A 20695-nucleotide genomic window follows, 5' to 3' on the forward strand; every position below is an offset into this window, starting at 1 on the left:
TTATTTTTTTCTACCTCACATTTTTGTACTTCCTGATGGGACTTGGGGGGAGACCTTGAGAAAGAGTGCAATGCTCTGTGATACTCTAAGAGTGCAGGTAGCCATATATTGTCCCTGAGCTTGAATGTGTCATCCAGGTCTCTCCAGGCTCTGGAATCTAGAGGGACATTGTCTCTCTCTCATGTTCTGTAAAATATAGCACCATTTCTTGAAGCCAGTTTTTGACTGTCAGTTACTCCTGTTTGGAGTGGCCTTATCAGCTTTAGTGATGCCTGGGTAATGAAGGCCCCCAAACGTCCTTGGCAGTGTAGTCTGTAGAGCTTTGAGTGTGTTGCAGTCAGTTAACATCTCCGTGCTGCATTTACTGTGACTTTAAAATGAAACATGTCCAGTCATAAAATACAGATGTCTCCCAAAAGAAGTTAATATTTGCTTTTATTTTTTTGTGCAGTGGCCGACAAAGTACATCTGTCCCCTAATGCCCCTCAATACCTGAGAAAAAATTAATGTCACTTGTATGCACTGGCACATACCAGCAATTTACAGCACCATACCCATGAGGCAGGGACTGCTTTTTGAAAAACTTGTCCTTGCTATTTGACAAAGAAATTGCATGGCCAACCCCGACAAGAGAGTTTTTGACAAGTCTTTGCCTTGACTAGTGTAGCCCCATGAGTGAAACTCCCAACATGGCCCATGTTTTGTTGGTGGCTGTGAGATACCACTACGGTTGTGTTATCAGAGGAGAGTTTTTGGAGGCAAGGCCAGAACAGTGGCCTGGCCATGATATGCTTATATTACTTATTTTCAATTCTATGGTCGCCACCTGAGGTGAAACACGTTTGTTGTGTGTTTAAGCCAACAGCAGGACCTGTAGAAATCTTGTGTTCAGATGGAGACTTTACGGTTGTTACCAGGTACATAGGCAGAAGTGGCACAGGTTTTCTTTCCAATCATCATAGTGGTGATTGGTTAGGGTTCAGTGCCAAGGGAAGGAGGAAAGAAGCTGCTTGTGGTTATTTAGAAGAGATGGAAACTGGACCCAAACCAGCAGTAACAGCTGTGGTAAAGTGTGACACAGGAAGGCTCTGCTGTACTTACCCCTCTTAAAAAGTCAGAAGAACTGAAGTATGCAGTAACATATCCTCTTCCTCCTCACAACTTCTCCTACACCTTGATTTTTTAAAATTTTATATATATTAAGAAGGCAGGACTAGAGTGGAAAATGTGACAGAAAACCAGGGATAATCTCATCACGCCTGGCAGCCGCACTGGAAATGGGAAAAATTAACCAGACCTTTCCTGTATGAGGAATTAGGGTTGGTTTTAGAATTAGAAAACAATTGGTTTTATAGCAGAAGGTTGTCATTTGTGATTGCTGTCCTTCTTCTGCTTTTACCAATCGCATCCTGGCACAGGTAGCAGAAGATTTCATGTCTAGTTGTTAAGTGGCACATTGCTTCCTAAACAGCAGCATTGGGGTGAAGCTAATAATGTGGTTTTCAAAAAGCTGCCCCATTTAAAAACCAGTGTTTTAAAGATTGAATCAAAGAGAAAGGTCTTACCTCAAACCATATTGTATCAGATAAATGAAATACTGATTAACTTGATATCCCAGATAAAGCTTGAATTTCTAAATTCTTGAGGGCATAGTTGATTGTGACACACTGACCTTGTTGATATAACTAGGATGATAATTCAACAGTGAATCTCTCCCTTTCCATTATGAATGTTGGCTAATATTTTGAAAATTGTGACTATAGAAGCCTCTCTTAAAATTTTAATTTGTAGATGATTTAAAGGAGCCTGATTTTTAGACAGACCTGAAAATTAGGATGCTAAGTTGTCTGAAGATTGACCAGAGACCCTTACAGTTGTCAGCTATTTCTGCAAATTTTTTAAATTAGTTTATAGACTTCTAGGAACATGAATACAACATTTCATTTTGTTAGAAACACATAGAATACCATTTTACATCATGTAAGATGGCTACAGGAAATTTTTAAGGCAAGTACGTTTCTGTGTACAGTTCACTGAGGGTAAGTCACATAGCACTTGCTTTGCACAGTAGTTCCAAGGCATTGAATTGTTTTAACAAGTGTACTAAATGGAAATGCTTATTGTTACTGTCTTTTTAACTATCAAGTCTTTCTTTGGTTTCTCAGCAGCAGTTGGTGAAACAAACCAGGCTCCTGCTGTATGTAAACAAGCAAAGGAAAAACTCTCAGTGAGTAAATCATCTTATTGTTCATCTTTATAATTTCCTTTTGTCCTTATTTCACATTTTTTGGTTTTAATTCAGTAAGTAATTGTGTGTTCCATTTAAAATTTGTTTGCCATATTCATTATTCATTTAAAAGAGTAATTGAAATCACCTTTCCTGAGTAACCTTTGAAGTCTAGTCTCAGGTGGTAGATGGTGACAGTTTGCAGATCCATGGAGGGCACACAGATTCCAAACTGCAGGAGTTGGAGTCTGGTCAGCATTTTTAGCCAAGAAATCCTGTGGGATAGACTGCATATCTTGGCCCTTCCTGCAGCACCCAACTTGCATTGCCACCTTGCTCAACTGCTGTGTAGGCAGAAGCCCTCCCCCAGAACTGCTGGATGTCTTCTAGCGCACCATTCCTTAGCTCGGTGTTCTGCAGGGGCCGTGCCTGTGTAAAAGTTAATGGCCAGTAGAATTTATATGTGATTCAGTGCTTTCAGAACAACCACTTCCTGGGCCACTGTCTGTGTTATAACCTGTCAGGTTACAACCTTGCCTTGCCTTGCCTTCAGCTGCTCTACATCCTGTTCTGCTTCCTGTGTCTGGCTCACTTAAGCAAAGATTGCCTTGCTCCTTGCTGACCCTGCACTGTTCCCATCCAATCACTTCAAAATCCCCAGGAAAACAACATCCATTCACTCTGCTATTCAACGATTTTTTCCATGACAGTGACCATGCTAATTCACATCTGCAGCATGACAACACTTTGTCATTGTTATCACAAAATCATAGAATATATTGAGTTGGAAGGGACCCATCAGGATCATTGAGTCCAGTTCCTGGCCCTGAGCAGGACCATTCCCTGTGATTAACAATGAAGAATTTCCTTAGATTTCCTCTAAATTTCCTAATATGTTTCCCAAAATGTTCCGTGGCTGGTTTCTTTCATTTGTTAAATCAGAATGTCAATTCTTTGAGCAACAAAAGGCTATGTCACACACAGTGCTACACATTGTTTATGAATTGTAAGAAATCGTTAGTGCTGAGAGCAGCATAACCTATTGGTGGCTTTGGAGGAACCGTGGTTTTTCAGGTCTGACCCATTCCAGCTCATAACTGGGAAACTACTAGAGCTTCCTCACAAGGATAGCAAGATACAGGCAGGTTTCTGGGCTGAGTCAACGACATGTCTTATGACTGTCTTTTCTTGACACACCATTAACACTTGCACAAGAGAAGCCAGTACTTGCCCATATTCAGTGTTTATGGAGTGCTCTAGTAAAAGCACTGCAAAATCCTTCGGTGAAAATATCTTTCTGTACACCTTTCCTATTCATGCCCCTTATAACACAGGTCAGAGGGCTATCCCCTGCTTACTTCCTGTCCCTCTTGCCTCTCCTCTCTGGTTGCCACAGTCACACAGCTCTTGGACATTTTCTCTTCTGTGCCTTGCCTTCACCTCTGCTATTATAAAGATCTCTCCCTTTTTTTGTTGTTTTATTTCTTTGCAGTTTTCAGCTTTTATGTCCTTCAAGTGGAGCCTTTTCCTCTCTACTGGTAATGTTGGATCATGCAGCCCCAGTTAGTTTTGTTATCCATGTTCAGACTGCAGTTTACACAGGACAAGTTCAGGACAGGCTAAGCAGTTCCATCTGCTGGAAGCAGCTGTATACCTGCAGTTCACAGTGAGATGAAAACATGCCATGTGTTAGGAGAACCTTGAAATAAAGTGAGGGTTCTGCACCCCCACTTCAGCAATCCCTGAGTTTCAGTGGGGGTTACATGGATCTTTGTCCTCTGGACAACTGACCCTTGCAGCAACATAAATTGCAACAGAGGTCAGAGGTAATGTATTGCGAACAGAGAATAAGAGTTTTCTGGCAGGGATTGAAATGAGATTGTCTCTTTGCTCGCTCAACCAACTTTGGGCAGATTCTGCTGCTATTACTGATGCTAAAAAGGTGCTTTGTTCCCTAAATAACATGGAGGGAATCTAGACTGTGATAACCAGAGCAGTGCAGTAGCTCAAGGTCATGCCTTTTCCCCATCTGTTCCATTGACAGATCTCAGTGTTGTCCATCTTTAGCATCCACGTTAGATTCATGTATTCCCAGGGGATACTGAACAATTTGAGTGAAAAGTCTTTGTACTGTGACTAGAACCTTAATCTGTAAGAGTTTTTCAGTCTCATTATAGTGGTAACTTATTGCATGATCCACAAAGTGGAAATGGTGAAAACTGCAGAATGAATATTTGGGCCTCAAACAACGTATGCTTAGTTCTATCTCCAGTTCAGAAAGACAGGTGAAAAGTGCTTTCAGAGTGTCTGCTTCATGGGGATATCTTGCTTCCATAGAGTTTAATCAACAATAAATACTTTCATGAATTTGTAAATAGCATCCAAAGTTTCACAAGTGGATGAGACCCATAAATTGAACTATGACAAACCAGCCAAAGTCTGGAAGAGCCTTTGATTTGACAGAAACACATATTCTGTGTTTTCTGTGTAAAATAATTATTCACTGGTTTTATTCTATTTATTCTCAGACAGTAAAAGAAGTAGAAAGAAAGAGGCATAAATATGTTACAAAACTCATTACGGCAACATATTCTTGCTAGTAAAGCACTTCCAATCTTAATTTCTTGTCTTGCTGCTTAGTCTGGAGGATGGCATCCAATAGAACTCCTCTCAGCTGTATTGTAGGACTGGAATTTCTTGTTACATAGTTCTGTGATTCTTAATCATATGGATGTTGTTGTGGATGACATTCAGCACACCAGCACACCCAGTTTTCCATTGGCTGGATTTATAGCCTAAGCCAGAGGCCTGTCAGAGCTGGACAGCCAATTAGTTTCTCATTTTCTAACAAAGACAACTTAAAAGCAGCTAATGTACCTTTTCTGAACATTAAGAAGGTCTAGGGGATTGATTTAGATCAAATGCCAAGTTTTCTATGGCTAAAGTTCAGTACAAATCCCACAATGACAGGCCCATTAGGATTGTTCCTGTGTGTAATTTCATGCTAGTATGACTACAGAGAGAATCAGGACTACCAAAGTAACACCCTTGCAATTGTTCTTTGTAGTATCAGTTACACCTGTGGAAGAAAAAAAGTGTTTCTTAAGCAAGTAACCCTATTCTATTTCAATGAGATTTCTTTTTGTAAGGCACTAAGGTGCTCCTAACCATTAAAAAAGGCTTCCTGCCTGACCTGTTGGTGTTTAATTGTTCTTTCAATGGGATATTGTCATAATTCAGTATCAGGCAAGTATTTGTTCACAATAACGTATCATGTCAGCCTTTTAACCATATATGGCTTTCCTTATCCCAGGACTCCACATTGCCAATATAAATTTATGCATTTTTATGGAGTGACACCAAATACGCAGAGTGCAGTATCTGGGGTGTGTTAGGGATTTTGTCTGTTCACAGTGGCTAAAGAAGTGATACTGTCTTGTTCTCCTGCTATTGTGGAAACACTGGTGTAACTTTGCTTCTAAGATTCCCACTGTTTTATTCTTGATTTTAGCCTGGAGGGATATATTTCAGCTTTCAAGGACTGGGACCTCTTGATGCTCCTGTAGCTTTGCACTTGTTTCTAATGCAGCCAGGTAGCAGTTGTACCAGTTAAATACCACACCTGGCACCTGTTTTTTCCTATTACTACAAGACCAAGATAGAATCTGCAGAAAAAGGCACTTCCTAGAATCAGTAACTTTGTCCAGACCTACATAGTTTCACTCAAACAACACAAAACTGAAACTTCCACACTTGTCATATCTGCATTGACACCATTACCAGGCACAGGAAAAGTATTAATTCATAGCTTGGCTTTTTTTTTTTTTTGGTCCATGTTGCATGTATTTTCCTTTTGTCCAGCTTCATGTTGTGTTTTGTTTGTTTTCTCATGACTAGACTGCCTCTTTGTCAAAGATTCCTGCCTCAAAGTATAGAGCAAAGTCATTGATTCCTCCAAGACCCAGCTCAGCTTGCTCATTAACCGCTAAAAGGGCCACTTTTCTCGATACAGACAGTTACTTTGTTTGGCCCTCCTCAGCAGGCCCAAGAGACTCAAAATCAGATGCTAAGGTAAGGTAGCAGAGTTGACAAAGGGAGTTACAGATGCACAGGTGAACTCCATTAAACACATTATCTACCCACTGAATTTGAGTAATTCTCTGCAAAGCTCATATGGGATTACTTACATACAGTGGCAGGAAAACTGATTAACAGGCTACAAGATCTGTGCTACAAAATGGATAAAAATGAAGGAGATACTCCAGAGGAAACATAAGTGAAATAAGTTATAACTAGAAAGACATATCTTCTTTCTGCTGATCATGTGGATGCTACTTCATTGACTGCCAAGAAGTTACAGCCATTTTCAAGTGGGTAAGTGGTAAAGGATGGCAAGACTAATCTGCCTTCCAAGTTTAAAAAAATATAAATTTTGACCTTTTAATATTCTTTGAAATCAAATTCAGTCTCCAGCATGGGAGGGTCCAATTCTAACCACTGGCAATAGGTGATCGAATAGTGCAGAAACAAATGTTCAAGGAATCAGAGTTAGTCAATGCATAGGTCCCTTGTGAAGAAGTTGCAGTATAAATTTAAAGAGATGTTTGGCAGTCCATTCCAGCTTCTCTGTGTTTACATTTCACTTGTGTTTCAAATCTACGTTATGCTGAGTTGACTATCCCCATTTAAAAATTGGTTTTGCTATTGACTTACATTTTTTGTTTGACGCCATACTTGGTGTGTCTTTTACGGGTTGGGACCATCATCATTTGTCTTTAGGAAGAATGTCTTCTATGCTGATCTGTCTTTGTCTGCACATGCCATAAGCTCAAAAATATTCTAACATACATGTCCATTGTCTTAATGGTAAAGAGAGGTTTACCATTCTGGTAAACCTTCTGGTAAAAAGAAGGTATGCACTGATTTCAAAAAGTAAACATTTTATTAAAGAAGGAATTAAAACAACAGGATTTATAATCCCACCCCCCAAAAAAAAAAAAAACCCAATCAAAACCTGTAGCTAAAAATTTATCTCCAGAAGAATTTTACAGGTTAGTGTTTGAATATGCAAAAATCGCACAACACCTACCAATCTAAAGTGTGGTGTTTTCTGGAAACCTGTAGTGCAGTTATTTTGCAGGTAAAGTCACATAGGAATTTTACACTTGAGCTTAAAAGAGTTCTTTTACTTTCAAATTGCACTTAAAAACCCCACATTTTTCCTTATTAAGAGCCGACTGTGAGATCCATCCATATTTAGATCCAAGAATGGGATTTTGTCTCTTGGGACAGTACTCAGAAGATGCTTTGATGGAATAAAGAGGTGCCAGGGAGCTTAAGTAGAGCATGGAAGGTGACTGATCCACTCACGTTCCTGTGTGAGGAGCAAACTGGGCCCATAGGATGAGGTTTCCCCCTCTGTGTATAGATAGAGGAAATCGTAGCCCAAAGAGCGAATTTTGAAAACCAAACCTTCCTTCTTTATTGTGCTGCTATTAGGATGGAGTAAGCAAGAGTCCTGAGAAGCGTTCATCTCTACCAAGACCTTCCTCTATCCTTCCTCCTCGACGAGGTGTATCAGGAGACCGAGACAGAGAGGAGAACTCCCTCTCCCTCACAACTTCTCTTTCCTCTTCAGTACGACGGACTACCCGTACGTTGTCTTTTTTTTGCTTATTAGCCTTCTCCTACTGCTGTGGGTGCCTCCATTCTTGTTACATTTGTCACATTGCATAGCATCACGTGTTCCTACCTTTGATTCAGAGAAGTCGGACTGGGGTGTGCTGTTGGAAATTAGAGCCCACAGACTGGTTTTGTTCATATGTTAGTGCCTGAAACCAGGGACAGGATATCCATCCAGTGCCCAGAGCCAGGACTGCTGCCCAGACTAATCACTGACATTAGAAAATGCCTTTGCAGGGAGCTCACAGCTGGGTGAGGTATTTAACACAGAGCATTGACAAACAGCAGCAAAAAATAATGAGTCAGAACTTAAGTAGGCAACCTGAAATATTCTGATGGATCTTGCAAACGTGAAACTGAAGGTTACAGTCATTAATTTGCTGTTTCCCAGTAATTATCTCCCTGTGCTCTAATCCTAGGGTAAAATCTCTGCTGAGAATTTAGATGTTAGCTAGTAGAGTGACTCACTGGGGGCAGTTAAGATAGTGAACAAGCTAGATTCCTTTGATGAGGACCACTGTTGTCAAACCACAAGCCAAAATAAATTACGGGACAAAGAGAATTTTACCAAATACCCCCAGAACTTTTAGCCAGGCCTTAGAACCCCCATGTGACTTCCTGCTTTCCAATAGGAGTTCCTCTGTCTTCTCTCTTTAGAAACTAATCTCAGCCCTTTTTAAGTCAGCTTAAGGGAAGTAGATGATTAATTCTGAATAAAAAGTCAATTGAAATTCATGAGTGATGCTCTAAAGGTAAAACAGAAACCCCAGAGTGACCTCCAGCTGCCACAGCAGCCAGTTCGTCCTCCTGACCAGGAATAGGAGGCCATGGAGCATTTGACAGTGTGGTGAAGCGCTGAGGAATGAAAAAAAAATGCACCAGACCTGCAAGGAGCTGGGGAAAAAAAAATTCCCTTTTCTGTCTCCGATGGTATAGTGAGAAGCTTTAGGATTGGTTTGGAAAGAAAGAAACCTGTTCAGGGAGATGAGTGGAGTATGTTCAATCTATCTCATGTATCATGTAGAGTAAAGAGTGTCTCCTGAGCTGCAGGGGCAGCAGTGCATTGGGTTTGGGCCACTATCATTGCACCAACAGAATGATTAGCAAATACTTTAAATAAGAATTTGTCTAGTCCCACTGGATGCTTTAGAGAGGCCCATTGGATATAATTTCTGAACATTTGAATGGTGAAAACATACATGCACCTTTTCAGCATTGGGGTTCCCAGGCTTTGAGAGTTGCTTTGGTCTTTCTCTCCATAAGTATTCTCAGCAAAATTTACTTTGGGATATCTCAGCTTCTATTTATTTATGTTTGAGAGTTAAGAGCAAAGCTGGCTGCAAAAAGCACAGCTAAACTGATCCTTGTGCCCAGTGAAAAGGACTGGCAATGCCATAAATGCTGAATGGAGCTGCTGCAGAATGATATAGTTGGGATTTTTTAACTTGCATGCAGATATGAGTAGAATGTGACTTTTTATCAAGGTTGCTTCTGATAATGGCTTTCACTGCACTAATGCAAAATAGCAATTGAATGTGAGGACATCTACCCATCCACACAACAGAGCTATGGCTTGTGTGCCAGCTGAAAGCCCATGTGGGGTTCATCTGCAGTTTACCAGCAGTGGTATGAGAACCAGCACCAGTCAGGCACTCAGAGCCTTTCGTTTCAGAAATGTCATCAGAGTTTTTCCTGCTCTCTAGTTTAATGCCCTGATGCACTGAAATTGGTTGGATCAAGTCCCAAAGGTTGGATTCCAAGGGTGCTTCTCATCCTTTCCCCAAAATAGAAATAAGTGTGATGATGTGCCTTGTTTAGCTGGCTTTGCAGGAACCATAGGTGTTGTGGGAATCACTCCTGTGTGAAAGAATGGAGAGCTCAGTCACTCTATGGGCAATAGCTTGACCTCTCATGGTAAGGTAACTCTTGGCAGGTTGATGAGCAAAGACACAGACACAGAGATGCATTCAGGCTGCTCTTCCAGCAGTATCACTTCTATTTTAAGAGCTGTGTCTCACCTGGCACACAGGGTGCAGTTTTGGGAGAGGAAAGGGAAGAAGAGCTGTACTTCTGTGACTTTAAAGCTGTTTTTTTTCTTGAATGTAGGATCAGAGCCAATTCGTAGCAGAACAGGAAAAAGTGGAACTTCTACACCCACTACTCCTGGCTCCACTGCCATCACTCCAGGGACACCACCAAGCTACGCCTCCCGTACCCCAGGCACTCCAGGGACACCCAGCTACTCCAGAACCCCCCACACTCCTGGGACCCCCAAATCTGCAATACTGGTACCTACTGAAAAAAAAGTTGCCATAATTCGCACTCCTCCTAAATCTCCAGCCACTCCAAAGCAGCTACGAGTTATTAATCAGCCTCTACCTGACCTCAAGAATGTCAGGTCCAAAATTGGGTCAACAGATAATATCAAATACCAGCCTAAAGGAGGACAGGTAAGGATTCCTCTGTTTTTGTTCATCCATTTATTCTTATGTGTGCACCTTTGTGATAGTCAAAGGATACAAGCCATTTTGAGTTGCCTTGTAAAGCTAGTTCTGTTCTCCAAATCCTTTGTTTGTTTAAGAGATGGTAAATTGGAAGGACGTGGACAATCTTCAGAAACTTTTTTGTAACGTGAAAACTAACAGTGCCTCACTGAGATCCATTAAAAAATTTCAAACAGGAGTTTGCACTCCATGCCATAGATAGATTTCAGCCTGAGTCTCAGTCAGTACAAGCAAATAAGGGGATTGTTTAGTTCAAACAAGTTGAAAATCAACCCAGGTATATGTTAGCAGGATTACACAGCACATTGCCTTTTCCTGTTCCATTTTATATTATGCGCATTGTGTTGGGTGAAGTTAATGAGGGTTGCAGCCTCCAACCTGGTAAGTGCACCTCACAGTCAAAATGGGGGAAGGGGGCAGATATTAGACATAACTGTTTTTCTAGCTGCTAGGTTCAAATAAGCAGAAACAGGGCTTAAATGATATAAAATGGAGGACATATATAAGAAAAGTGTACACATAAGAATGTGTTGTGAGGCAGATCATGATTTTCTATTCTCACTGAAAGAACAGGAATTCAGTGCCATCTTGATGTGATTAAAAGCTGAAAAATGAGGTAATTTCATACCTTGCAGTTACGCAGTGAAGCACATTTTCACAAGAATTGCTTTTAGCTAAAAACTGACCCTGTGTGCAGGGTGGCAAAATCAAAGGGTCTCAGAGTGGTTTGAGTTGGGGGTGACCCTAAAGATCATCTAATTTTAGCCCACTTCTATGTGGCCTTGAGCAATTCCAGGGATAGGGCATCCACCACTTCTCTGGACAATCTGTGCCAGTGCCTCACCACCCTCACAATCAAGAATTTCTTCCCGATGTCCCATCTAACCCTGCCCTCTGGCACTGGGAAGCCATTCCCCCTTGTTCTGTGACTCTAGGCCCTTGAAGTCCCTCTCCAGCTCTCTTGGAGCCCCTTTAGACACTGGAAGGTGCTCTAAGGTCTCCCCAGAGCCTTCTCTACTCCAGGCAGAACAAGCCAAATTCTCTCAGTTTGTCTTTGTAGCAAAGGTGCTCCAGCCCTCTTAGCATCTTCATGGCGTCATGGCATCTGGACTTGTTCTGGCAGGTCCATGTCCTTCCTGTATTGGGGATGCAGTACTCCAGGTGGGGTCTCATGAGAGCAGAGGGGCAGAATCCCCTTCTCAACCTGCAGATCACTCTTCTTTGGATGCAGCCCAGGACATGGTTGGTTTCTGGTGCATGTGGCTTTCCTGAAATCCCCTGTTATTACAGACAGAACTTGGCAAATTTTGGAAGGGGCAGTAAAAATGGAGGCTTTCACGCTAAGCAGAAGCTTTTGGAGATTGAGAGAAATTCAGATAGGAAGTACCCCAAATTTTGCTAAGGTATGGTGCTTATACCTTCATCTTCTGAGTCTCTGCTTGATACTCTACCAAGCACAGCCAAAGCCAGAGTAATGCAGAAATGCAAACACCAATGGCATTAAAAGCCAAAATTATGTCCAAGCAATTTGCTTTTCTTTCCATTTGGAAGAACTGTTCTATCTTACAGGAAGAAGCCATCTATTCTGTTAATGTTTATGGAGTTATAAAAACAATAATAACCTGATAGATATTCTATGTGATTTGGCAACAAAGAGGCTGACTGAGGAAAAAGAATAAAGCTTACCGACATCTGTGCTAAAAATATGGACACCTCAGTGGTTGTGGGTGTAAACAATTATGTTGATGTATTTTTTGTAAAGAGTACCTGTTTATTTCATATTGATTCTGGACAGAACCATACGGTGCAAACACCCAGAGCCTTTAGCTCCGTTTTACTTCCCAAGTTACAGCAGTGGCAATGTGAGTGCTTTATGAAAGGTTCATTTCTCAGCTGCCTCCAGGGACAGGACATCAGGGTGAATAACATGCTCCCCATTCAGTTGTCCTGAAAACAAGACATTCCAGAAAGCTGGGTTGCACAGTGTTTCCATATCAGATACTTACATATGTGTATGAGTGTTGGAATTCATAATGGAACTTACAGAACAGTGAGGTTTGCCTAGTGCTGTCCCAGAAAAAAAGTAATTAATTGGATCAAAACATAACACTGCAGCCCTGTGCCTGCCTCAGATCTTCCAGAGAAAAAAACAGGCTCATATTTTAAACAGTAAGATACCACTAAGGTGTTGATCCTGTTTTTATGGTAAATTAACATATTCAATACTTTCCAGGATTTGGACAGTAGCCAGTTACTCAAAGTCAAGAAGATAATGCCTCAGCAAAGGTACTTATGCCTTTGTTTTGACAGGTGTGATTATTTTGCATGGGAGCTCCACTCAGTTTGTGATAGCAGATGGTCATGGTGTGCAGGGGCTCCAGCAACACAAGTTCAGACTGTGCTTCTGTATGAGCATTCCTCATACACCCCAGCTGTCGGACGTAGAGCCCAAAACCAGCACCATCATAGCCTATCCTCCTCCTCCCTGTTACTCTTTCTGGAGTGTAGCAATTATACGAAACCAGGGGGGCACAGCAAATTGTATTTCTTTGTAGACAACATGCCTAGACAGCTAAATTTCCTTAGCAGCTCTAAAGAGCTGCTCAGTCTTTGCTGAGCAGTGAAGAATGGCACAGTAGCTGGCATTTCACTGCTGCAGGCATCATAGGGGAAATCTGATGGATGAACAAAATGTCACTGAAGCTAAAGCATTTTTTAGTTCCAGTGGTATGTGGCCAATGAGACGTGTGTGGGTTGGGCAAAAAGAGGCTCACTGAATTTTTCCTTTATATCCCCTTTATGCCATAGTTGCTCAGTCTAGACAAGGGGTATTAGAATAATTCTTTTCCAGTTGAATTTGATAGGGTCTGCAAGAGCAACACATGAAAGCTAATTTCATTTCCTTGTGTCTGCTCAGTTCTCAGTTCAGTCTGGTAGCAATATTACCCTGGCTGAAATGAGCTGTTATCTGCTACTTGCTTTTACTGATGATACATGAAACAAACAGAAGGCTGCTTTATAACCTGAAATGAAGCGCTGATAGCAATAGCCACAGGAAAACAAGCAGAGAAAAACCCAGCATATATCTGGGCAAGCTAAGTACGTAAACATAACATACAAATCACTAAAGGAATACAGATATGCAGCCCAAAAGTGTCATTTGGAGACAGACTATCCTTTCACCAGAGGTATGTTTAAATATGGCACAAGGACTTCTCTTGACTTTGAGCTGTCCTAGAGAAAGCTGCACTCTGCCAGAGGCTGGGATGCAAAACTGAAGCAGCTCATGGGGATGTTTGAATGCTAAAGAAATCAAGTGCAGTGCTTCAGCCTGGAATTTCGTCAAAAGCTTATTAGGCAGCAGACTGATTTTAGTCCAGCTCTCACTTGCCAGCCACAGAAACAAAGAAAAGGGGAAAAATCATCCCACCTGATGGGGGATTCTGTGAGTGTGGTGTGTGAAGAGAATGCTTCCAGGGGAAGAAACAAGCTAATTTTGCACTGCATTAAGCTCCTGCTTGGATTAGATGGCTTGAGATATGTTTAACTGGTATTCTGTAGAGGGGAGAAATGAGGGCTTCTCTGCTCTGTGATGCAGCCAGTGTGTGGTTGTCTGGTTTTCTCTTTATAGTACAGTATGGTGAAATGTATCATAACTAGCAAAGCTCAGAGGTGACTTGCTCATGGGTATGTCTGCTGGGCTTCAGATGGATTTTCACACTGCATCAGCTGTATGGAGGAAATGCTGTGCTTTCAAAAGTAATCCATTTGCATCTGTTATTTCTCAGCCTAAGGGAAGCATGGGGAGCTGGGAGAAGGGGTTGGAAATCCTTTTCAGATGCCAAGACTTTTTTGTTGTGGTGTGTTTTGTTCAGATTTTTGGTTTTCTTCTTGAAATTGTCTGTGAATGTGGTTGGTACCATATCAGAGTGCTAAAGTACACTAACTGAGTTTTTCATTCCTGGCAAGGCAGAGTATTTAGAATGCATCATAGGCCAGCAGCCAAGGATAAAATTAATCTGTATGTCTTTTAGTTTTCTCTGGAAATGTATACCTAAAATCTTAGCCATGGGCAAGAACTTCAGTGGATGTGAAACAGCAGAGCAGCTGCTCATTTAAAGTGAATGGAGCTGCACAGACTAGAATTACATGCATAAGTTTTAAAATACCACTAACTATAGTGACAGCCAGGCACCTTGTAAGAAGTAGGATGACACACAGAAAAAGGAAATACTTAAGCCTTTGATAAAGAATGAAATGTTCCTTGAAGGTTTTTAGGAAGATTAAGGAAGAACTTCACCATCTTTCCTACCCTGTAGAAAACTAAGTGCAATTAGTAATGGGTCAGAAAGTTTGAACAAATTGATGACACCACTATTCAGTAGATGTTTTCCAAAAACCACAAAGATGCTTACAAGGAGAATAGGCATATGCCTATTAGATGATAAAATAGACTGGTACAGGGAAGACATCTAGAGGTGGGGCAGAGGAGGAGGCTTGAATGGGTATCTTTTGTTAGCTTCAAAATCAGTTTGGATGGCTAGAGAGATTCCCCTCCAACACAACCCCCAGACCCCCATCATCACAGTTTACAACCCTGTCTGCAGAGACCAGTGGGCTTCTGGCATGTTCCCTGCCTCAGCAACAGTGTGCCAGGGTGCTGTCAGTGCAGGCACAGACATGTCTGGTTTGTGTACCAGAGCTGAGCACCTTCTGGAAAGAGGCAGGTCAAAAGTTCTCAGTTATGTTCCCCTTGAGGTGGCATCTTATAATTCCTCCTCCTCCTGCTGTTTCACGTGTCTTTGCACCACTTTATGACTACAATGACTGTTTAAAATTGGAAAGTCTGTGAGTTATATACTGTTGGTGCAATGGCTGGTGAAGAGCATCCAGAAAGGTGGTGGAGAGCAAGGCCTCACAAAAAGCGTAGTCTGAGCTGTTGCTGGATCCCACTCTCCTTCCAGCACATCATGTACTTTTTCTCCAGTTCATTGTGATCTGTGACATAGTTGAGTCAAAACTACTTTGGCCCAATTTAAGAGGATGTTCCTGCATAGGACAGTGATGAACATAAATGAGCTTTTAAGGGCCAAACTTGGTGCCTTCCCCAGCCAGAAGTATGTGAGGCAGCTGTACAGGGAGGTGTGGATTGACATGGAGCATGGCTGTTGTTACAAGATGTAGCTGAGAGACTGGAGGCAATCGTTTCCACACTGTTGGCTGCACTTATTGGAGTAAGTTCATGCATTTGTCAAGTCAACAATACAAAACTGTAAAATAAAGAAATCTCTGTCAGTCTGCTTTTGCTTTCTTTGTACATACCCAGGTTTGGGGATTTGCAAGACATTTGAAGGGATATGTTCTGCACTGAAAATTAGAAATGGGTTTATCACTTGTTAATTGCAGATCTGCAAATATGAAGAGAAATTAGGAGTTTCGTGTGCATCTTCAAAACTTTGTCAGAGCTCAAACTTATAATTTTTAAGTTATGAAATTTAGAATTTTGGCTGATATTTGCAGTTTGCACTGAAATAACATCTTGCAGCTCCTGTGACTGCACTTGTTTCAAAGATGGCTCACCTAAGTACGGTCTGTACAGTTAAGCCTTGAATTATTCTGGATAAAAAGCAAGGCGTTCTTCCTGACTCATATTTTACAAAAAAAATAACCTATCACTGCCAAGCTCTAGCAAATTTCAGAAGGGCTTTTTTGAAGAAAGGTGTTTGGTTCTAGATATGAGCAGGGAATTGGGACTTTCTCTATGGCTGTGACAGAGTAACATCACTGCTATACTTAACCCATCTGTAAAATGTGCACCCTGCCTGTGAGACAAACTGTGAACCACAGTCAGGAGGCTCCCAAGCAGTCTCATGGGCTCTAGCCACTAACAAAACTTCTACCCACTCCGGTAGCTGTAAGCTGATGTCTCGCCATTTTTTGGAGGCAGTGAGCAGCCCTGATTTCTGCCAGTCAGATGTTCAATTTAGGGCTGAAGGTACCACTTTCTGGACAATTCAGTATCTTTCCACCAACTACAGTTGCTTAAGCAAGCAGTTGACTCTTAGAACATGATGTACCATGCGGTGTTGTTCTCTCATTAATAAGTAAGGGGAGAAGCTGTTTGGGTTTTTTCTTTTTCCTGAAGTAGATTGAAATTACCAGGACGTAAACTCCCATGAAAGTCTGAGTCATCCCAGCAGCAAGCTCAGCAAAGGAGGTGTTTCCAGCTGAGCTCTAACAAGTCTAGATTTTGAGAAATGAGAAAGGTTGTTTTGGGAAAGATGTTGAGGCAATATGTAATTTGAATCAGGACTGTTTCATCATGTAATAGTGTTCCATTTTGCATGGAAAGGTTAGAAAAAGCTTGTTTTGTTAGATGGGAAAGGGCAGAAGAGAAAATAATATAAACCTTTTAGTTTTTATATTGGAACTTTGGATTTGAACAATACAGAGATGCTAAGGGACATATGTGCTGAGTGTTGGGAAAGCCAGCTTGCATGAAGAGATGACTGCAAGATATTTTTAAACTTGAAGCGAACAACCTAATTGTCTCCATTATGCTGGAGTAAAGAAATTCCAGATGTAGTGACTCAAAACTCATCCCTTCTCAAAGATAAGGAAACTGATTTGGAAACAGATATTTGATGCTCCACACTTGGTATTTGAAGCTATTAATAATCTTTCCATGAGTAGGAACTGTTGTGTCTAAAATTTAAGTACTGGACTCTGAATTTTAGCAAAATCTGTTGTTTGTTATTGGGGTATTGTTGTTGTTGTTGTTGGGAGTACTAAACCAAGAACTTTGTGGTTTAGGTGAATTAATTGCACTCCTAGGATTTTTTTATTTGATGCATGTGAATCTTCCTCAATAGTTTTTTACAATTCTTTTGATCAGGTCTCCAGCTTTAGTGAGGAGTGGGATTGCAGAACATGTGCTACAGTTCATCTGACAGGGATCTTGCATTTCCTTGAGCTCTCTGTTAAATTCAGCTGTTGTCTATTGACTGTAAATTCTTTGGCATGTAAAACAGTCATTTCACTTTGTTCTTCTAGCATAATTATGCAAAACCTCTCAGTATTTCTCTATAGGCCTTTCCTCCCCTTCTTGGTAGGGACATGCTTAGTTCAGTATGGCCATCTTATTAATTACTTTAGTACAGCGGTGTGCAGGAAAGTAGAAAGAAGCTTGTAAATCAGCCACTCTTGTCCTATGCAAGGGTTCAAGACTTGGCTGATTACAAGTTGTTTCTGTTTTACCGATACTTCCCATTTAAGGTATCTATTTTCAGTTGTTAGTTTCACTGTTCAGGCTGAAATATATGTTCAGTGTCTGCCTCTGGGTATGACTCCTCTTTTAAAAGTCAGAAATTACTGTACCTTGCTCACCCTTTACTAAGAGCAGGGTGAGAACGGTGCATTATTTTGCCTGTTCTGTGTCGAGCACAGCCTTTTATTTTGAATTTCACTAGTTTCTGGACTGGCAGCCTTGCTGGTGTGTGTATCCACTAAATCCAGGAGTGCAAAGGCTGAACAGGATCACAAGCTCTGTCTGTAGGTGTGGAAAAGCTAAGGCACAATCTTTCTCCTCAAGGACTTTGCTAGGCCAGATAAATACCCTTCCTCTCCCTTCCTCTCCCTGTAGCCTCTGTCAGGAGCATGAAGACTAGTATCATCTGTCCTTGCCAGCAGATAAATTTGGAAGCACTTTGAACTCTCTCTTGATTCTAATCAGTTTTTAAGCTCAGCTTTACTTGCTGTGCATGACCAATTCTTGTCTAATTTAAATACCTGTGTTAACCTGGAGATCAAACGCTAAAATAATGTCTAATTCCTGGGATATTGCCCAGTTAAATTGCTGTGGTAAATAGAAGGAACCATCCCTTTTTGATAAGCGTTAGAGGAGTCTGGAGGCTTTTCTCAGTGTCACAGCTCCACAGCATGTTCAAATAACAAGTGAAGCCAAGAAGGAGTATTTTTAAATGCTTTAGGAATTAAAGCATTTAAAGCTCTACTTGTGACAGAGCTTCTCAGAGGCACTAATTGCAAGGCAGCTGTTGCCTTTTTCAGCCTAGAAATGGAACTCAAGATTATTTTAGTATATGAGGTAATTATAAAAGTGGGCAATTATGGAAGAATATCCACAAAAGCTCACCCCCACAGGGGTGAATACAATTTTACAGGTATTAGGAAATTAGCAGAATTGATCAAAATTCGGAGGAATTGGGTCTTTTGTGATGCGATTCCCCCCAGGTCAAGCCCCTTCTCTGGACCACCCCCCCGCCCTTTACCTTGGTATTAGCATATTGTTTATGAAAATGTGTCTCGAAGACCCTGTTCTCAACCTTGGTTCCCCGGAAGAACCAAGATAGGATAGGGGCCTTGTGCCCCCCCCCAGGACTTGGAGCTCTGGAATCTGTTTTGTCTTTCTGGCTGGGGAAAAGGGTAGAGAAAAGTACTGGGAAGGTTACAAATATATAATAGAAAAAGGCAAAAATCACTCTGGCATCACAGGGAGAATATAAGTTATCCTCTTCTTGGAAAATATATTCAGAGCCTGTAATTTCATCAGCATCACAATTTATGTTCTTCAAGTACCTATTTCAATGTGTACCAGTGTAGTATGCCACAGAAGGAGAGCTGTTTATGGATTCTCTGCCTGGATGTTGATAAATTAGGGACTTCTCCTCTTCTTGTGAAAAACAGCTGGATTGAATTATTCTAGGCAGCAATGGAACATAATTCTTGCTCTTGCATAAGCAGCTTTTGGTCATTGATGTTGTCTTTAGCAGGGAGCTAAACTGCTAAACACAACTGAACTAAATTTTCTTAGGCATTTCACTGCCTTACTCTCAGTGTTTGTACAAATTTCTGCTCATCCTGAGCCCAGTGGTGTAGTCCTGGCAGAAGAGGACCTGCAAACTGTTGTACATAGACTCTTTGAAATCCAAACTCATTTTCTGCTAACAGGAGGCACATATCTGACTGGGAGATATACAAGTATTTGTGTCTCATAGCCTGTCTTCTTGTGCCAGCCAGCTTAACCCAAAACTATTCCCTCTGCTCTAGTGTAAATGTTGCCCTTGGACCACAACCCCCAGCTGTTCTGACTGCCAGTCAAGGCACTGAAGTAGTAGGAAGGGAATTAGCTAGCTCTGCTGAGTGCAGAGCAACATATGCCTCATGTAAATCAACTCTGAGAAAAATACCTTCAACACTAGTTTTCCTTGCAGGCTATGCATAAATGCTACACATTGCCCAGAGCTCTCAAAGGCAGCTTTCAAATAGCATGGGTGGTGTTGGAGTGCACTGTCGCAGTCCTGCTGGGGACTCTCTGGAAGCAGTGGGAGTCACTGAGGTCATAATGTGTGCATGTTGGCACACAATCTGCCTTGGGCTTCAGTTCTGGACCATTGCTGAGGAGTTATCAGAGGACAGAGTAAGGGAAAGGTCTGTCAAACTTCCAGGGCTTCAGACAGAAGACAGTTTTCTCTTGGGCAATATGGTTTTGTAGAATAAACATGGCATTGTCTTTAAGGCTTTAATTTTCCACTGTGGTTTAATTTCACATAATTATGACAAATGCTGAGGAACGTCAGCTTGTCTTAATCAAAATACTGACTTCCAGGCCCTTTCCAGCATACCTGTGCAAACCAGTGTCACATCAGAAGAGAACGTACCCACTTCATACTGGCAGACCAGAGCAAGGGTTACAAGGGCTTCTGTCAGGACATTATCTTGTTGGGATGTCTAGAGAGTACAAATAGAAAGCAATCCTGTTTCTGCCACAAACTAAAATGTTCCCTTTCCTGAATGAGAGCATGAAGCAGGCTTGATCTTTCATTTAACTTGGAGCACAATTGAAGTGCATATATGTACATCCCTACCACACCTCCACCCACCCACAAGATCTACATACACATTCAGAACACAGAGAACCTTCCTGATGAGTCATAGTGTTTGTGCTGTCTCTGTTGCAGGCAGCTGCATCGTATAATTCCTTTCATGAAGTGCCATCATAAAAGTTTACCATTTTCTTCTAGCTATGCTCCTTTGGGAGGCAGTTCCAGAGCTTCCCTGCTCTGATGGTTAAAAATTTCCCTCCACATACCAGCTTCAAATGATTCACAGACAGTTCACATTCTTTGTTTGCAAGCCAAATTTTCTCTTTAGCCTAAATGGTTCCTGTCCCTTTCTGGTAAGTTCCCTCTCCTGTTTACAGTCTGATTTCTCAAAAGAAACATCTCCTGCACTCACACTGGCTGGCTGGAAATCTCAGCCTTTC

The 20695-nt window shown here is 41.4% G+C and overlaps 1 protein-coding gene across 9 annotated transcripts in view; it reads left to right on the forward strand.

Annotated features, from left to right (window-relative positions):
- MAP2 (microtubule associated protein 2) overlaps positions 1 to 20695 on the forward strand; it is a 241230-nt gene that overhangs the window by 206105 nt on the left and 14430 nt on the right. For 5 of the 9 annotated variants that reach the window (XM_085065656.1, XM_085065658.1, XM_085065657.1 and 2 more), the window contains 4 exons: positions 2166 to 2227; positions 6125 to 6298; positions 7727 to 7880; positions 10016 to 10359. In XM_085065656.1, coding sequence (XP_084921782.1) covers positions 2166 to 2227; positions 6125 to 6298; positions 7727 to 7880; positions 10016 to 10359 — 734 coding nt within the window. The remainder of the gene's footprint in view (positions 1 to 2165; positions 2228 to 6124; positions 6299 to 7726; positions 7881 to 10015; positions 10360 to 20695) is intronic. The other 4 variants (XM_085065663.1, XM_085065664.1, XM_085065665.1 and 1 more) reach the window with 2 other exon arrangements.

The sequence above is a fragment of the Lichenostomus cassidix genome, chromosome 7 (genome assembly GCF_008360975.1).
Source record: "Lichenostomus cassidix isolate B80296 chromosome 7, HeHo_3.0, whole genome shotgun sequence".
Lineage (NCBI taxonomy): Eukaryota > Metazoa > Chordata > Aves > Passeriformes > Meliphagidae > Lichenostomus > Lichenostomus cassidix.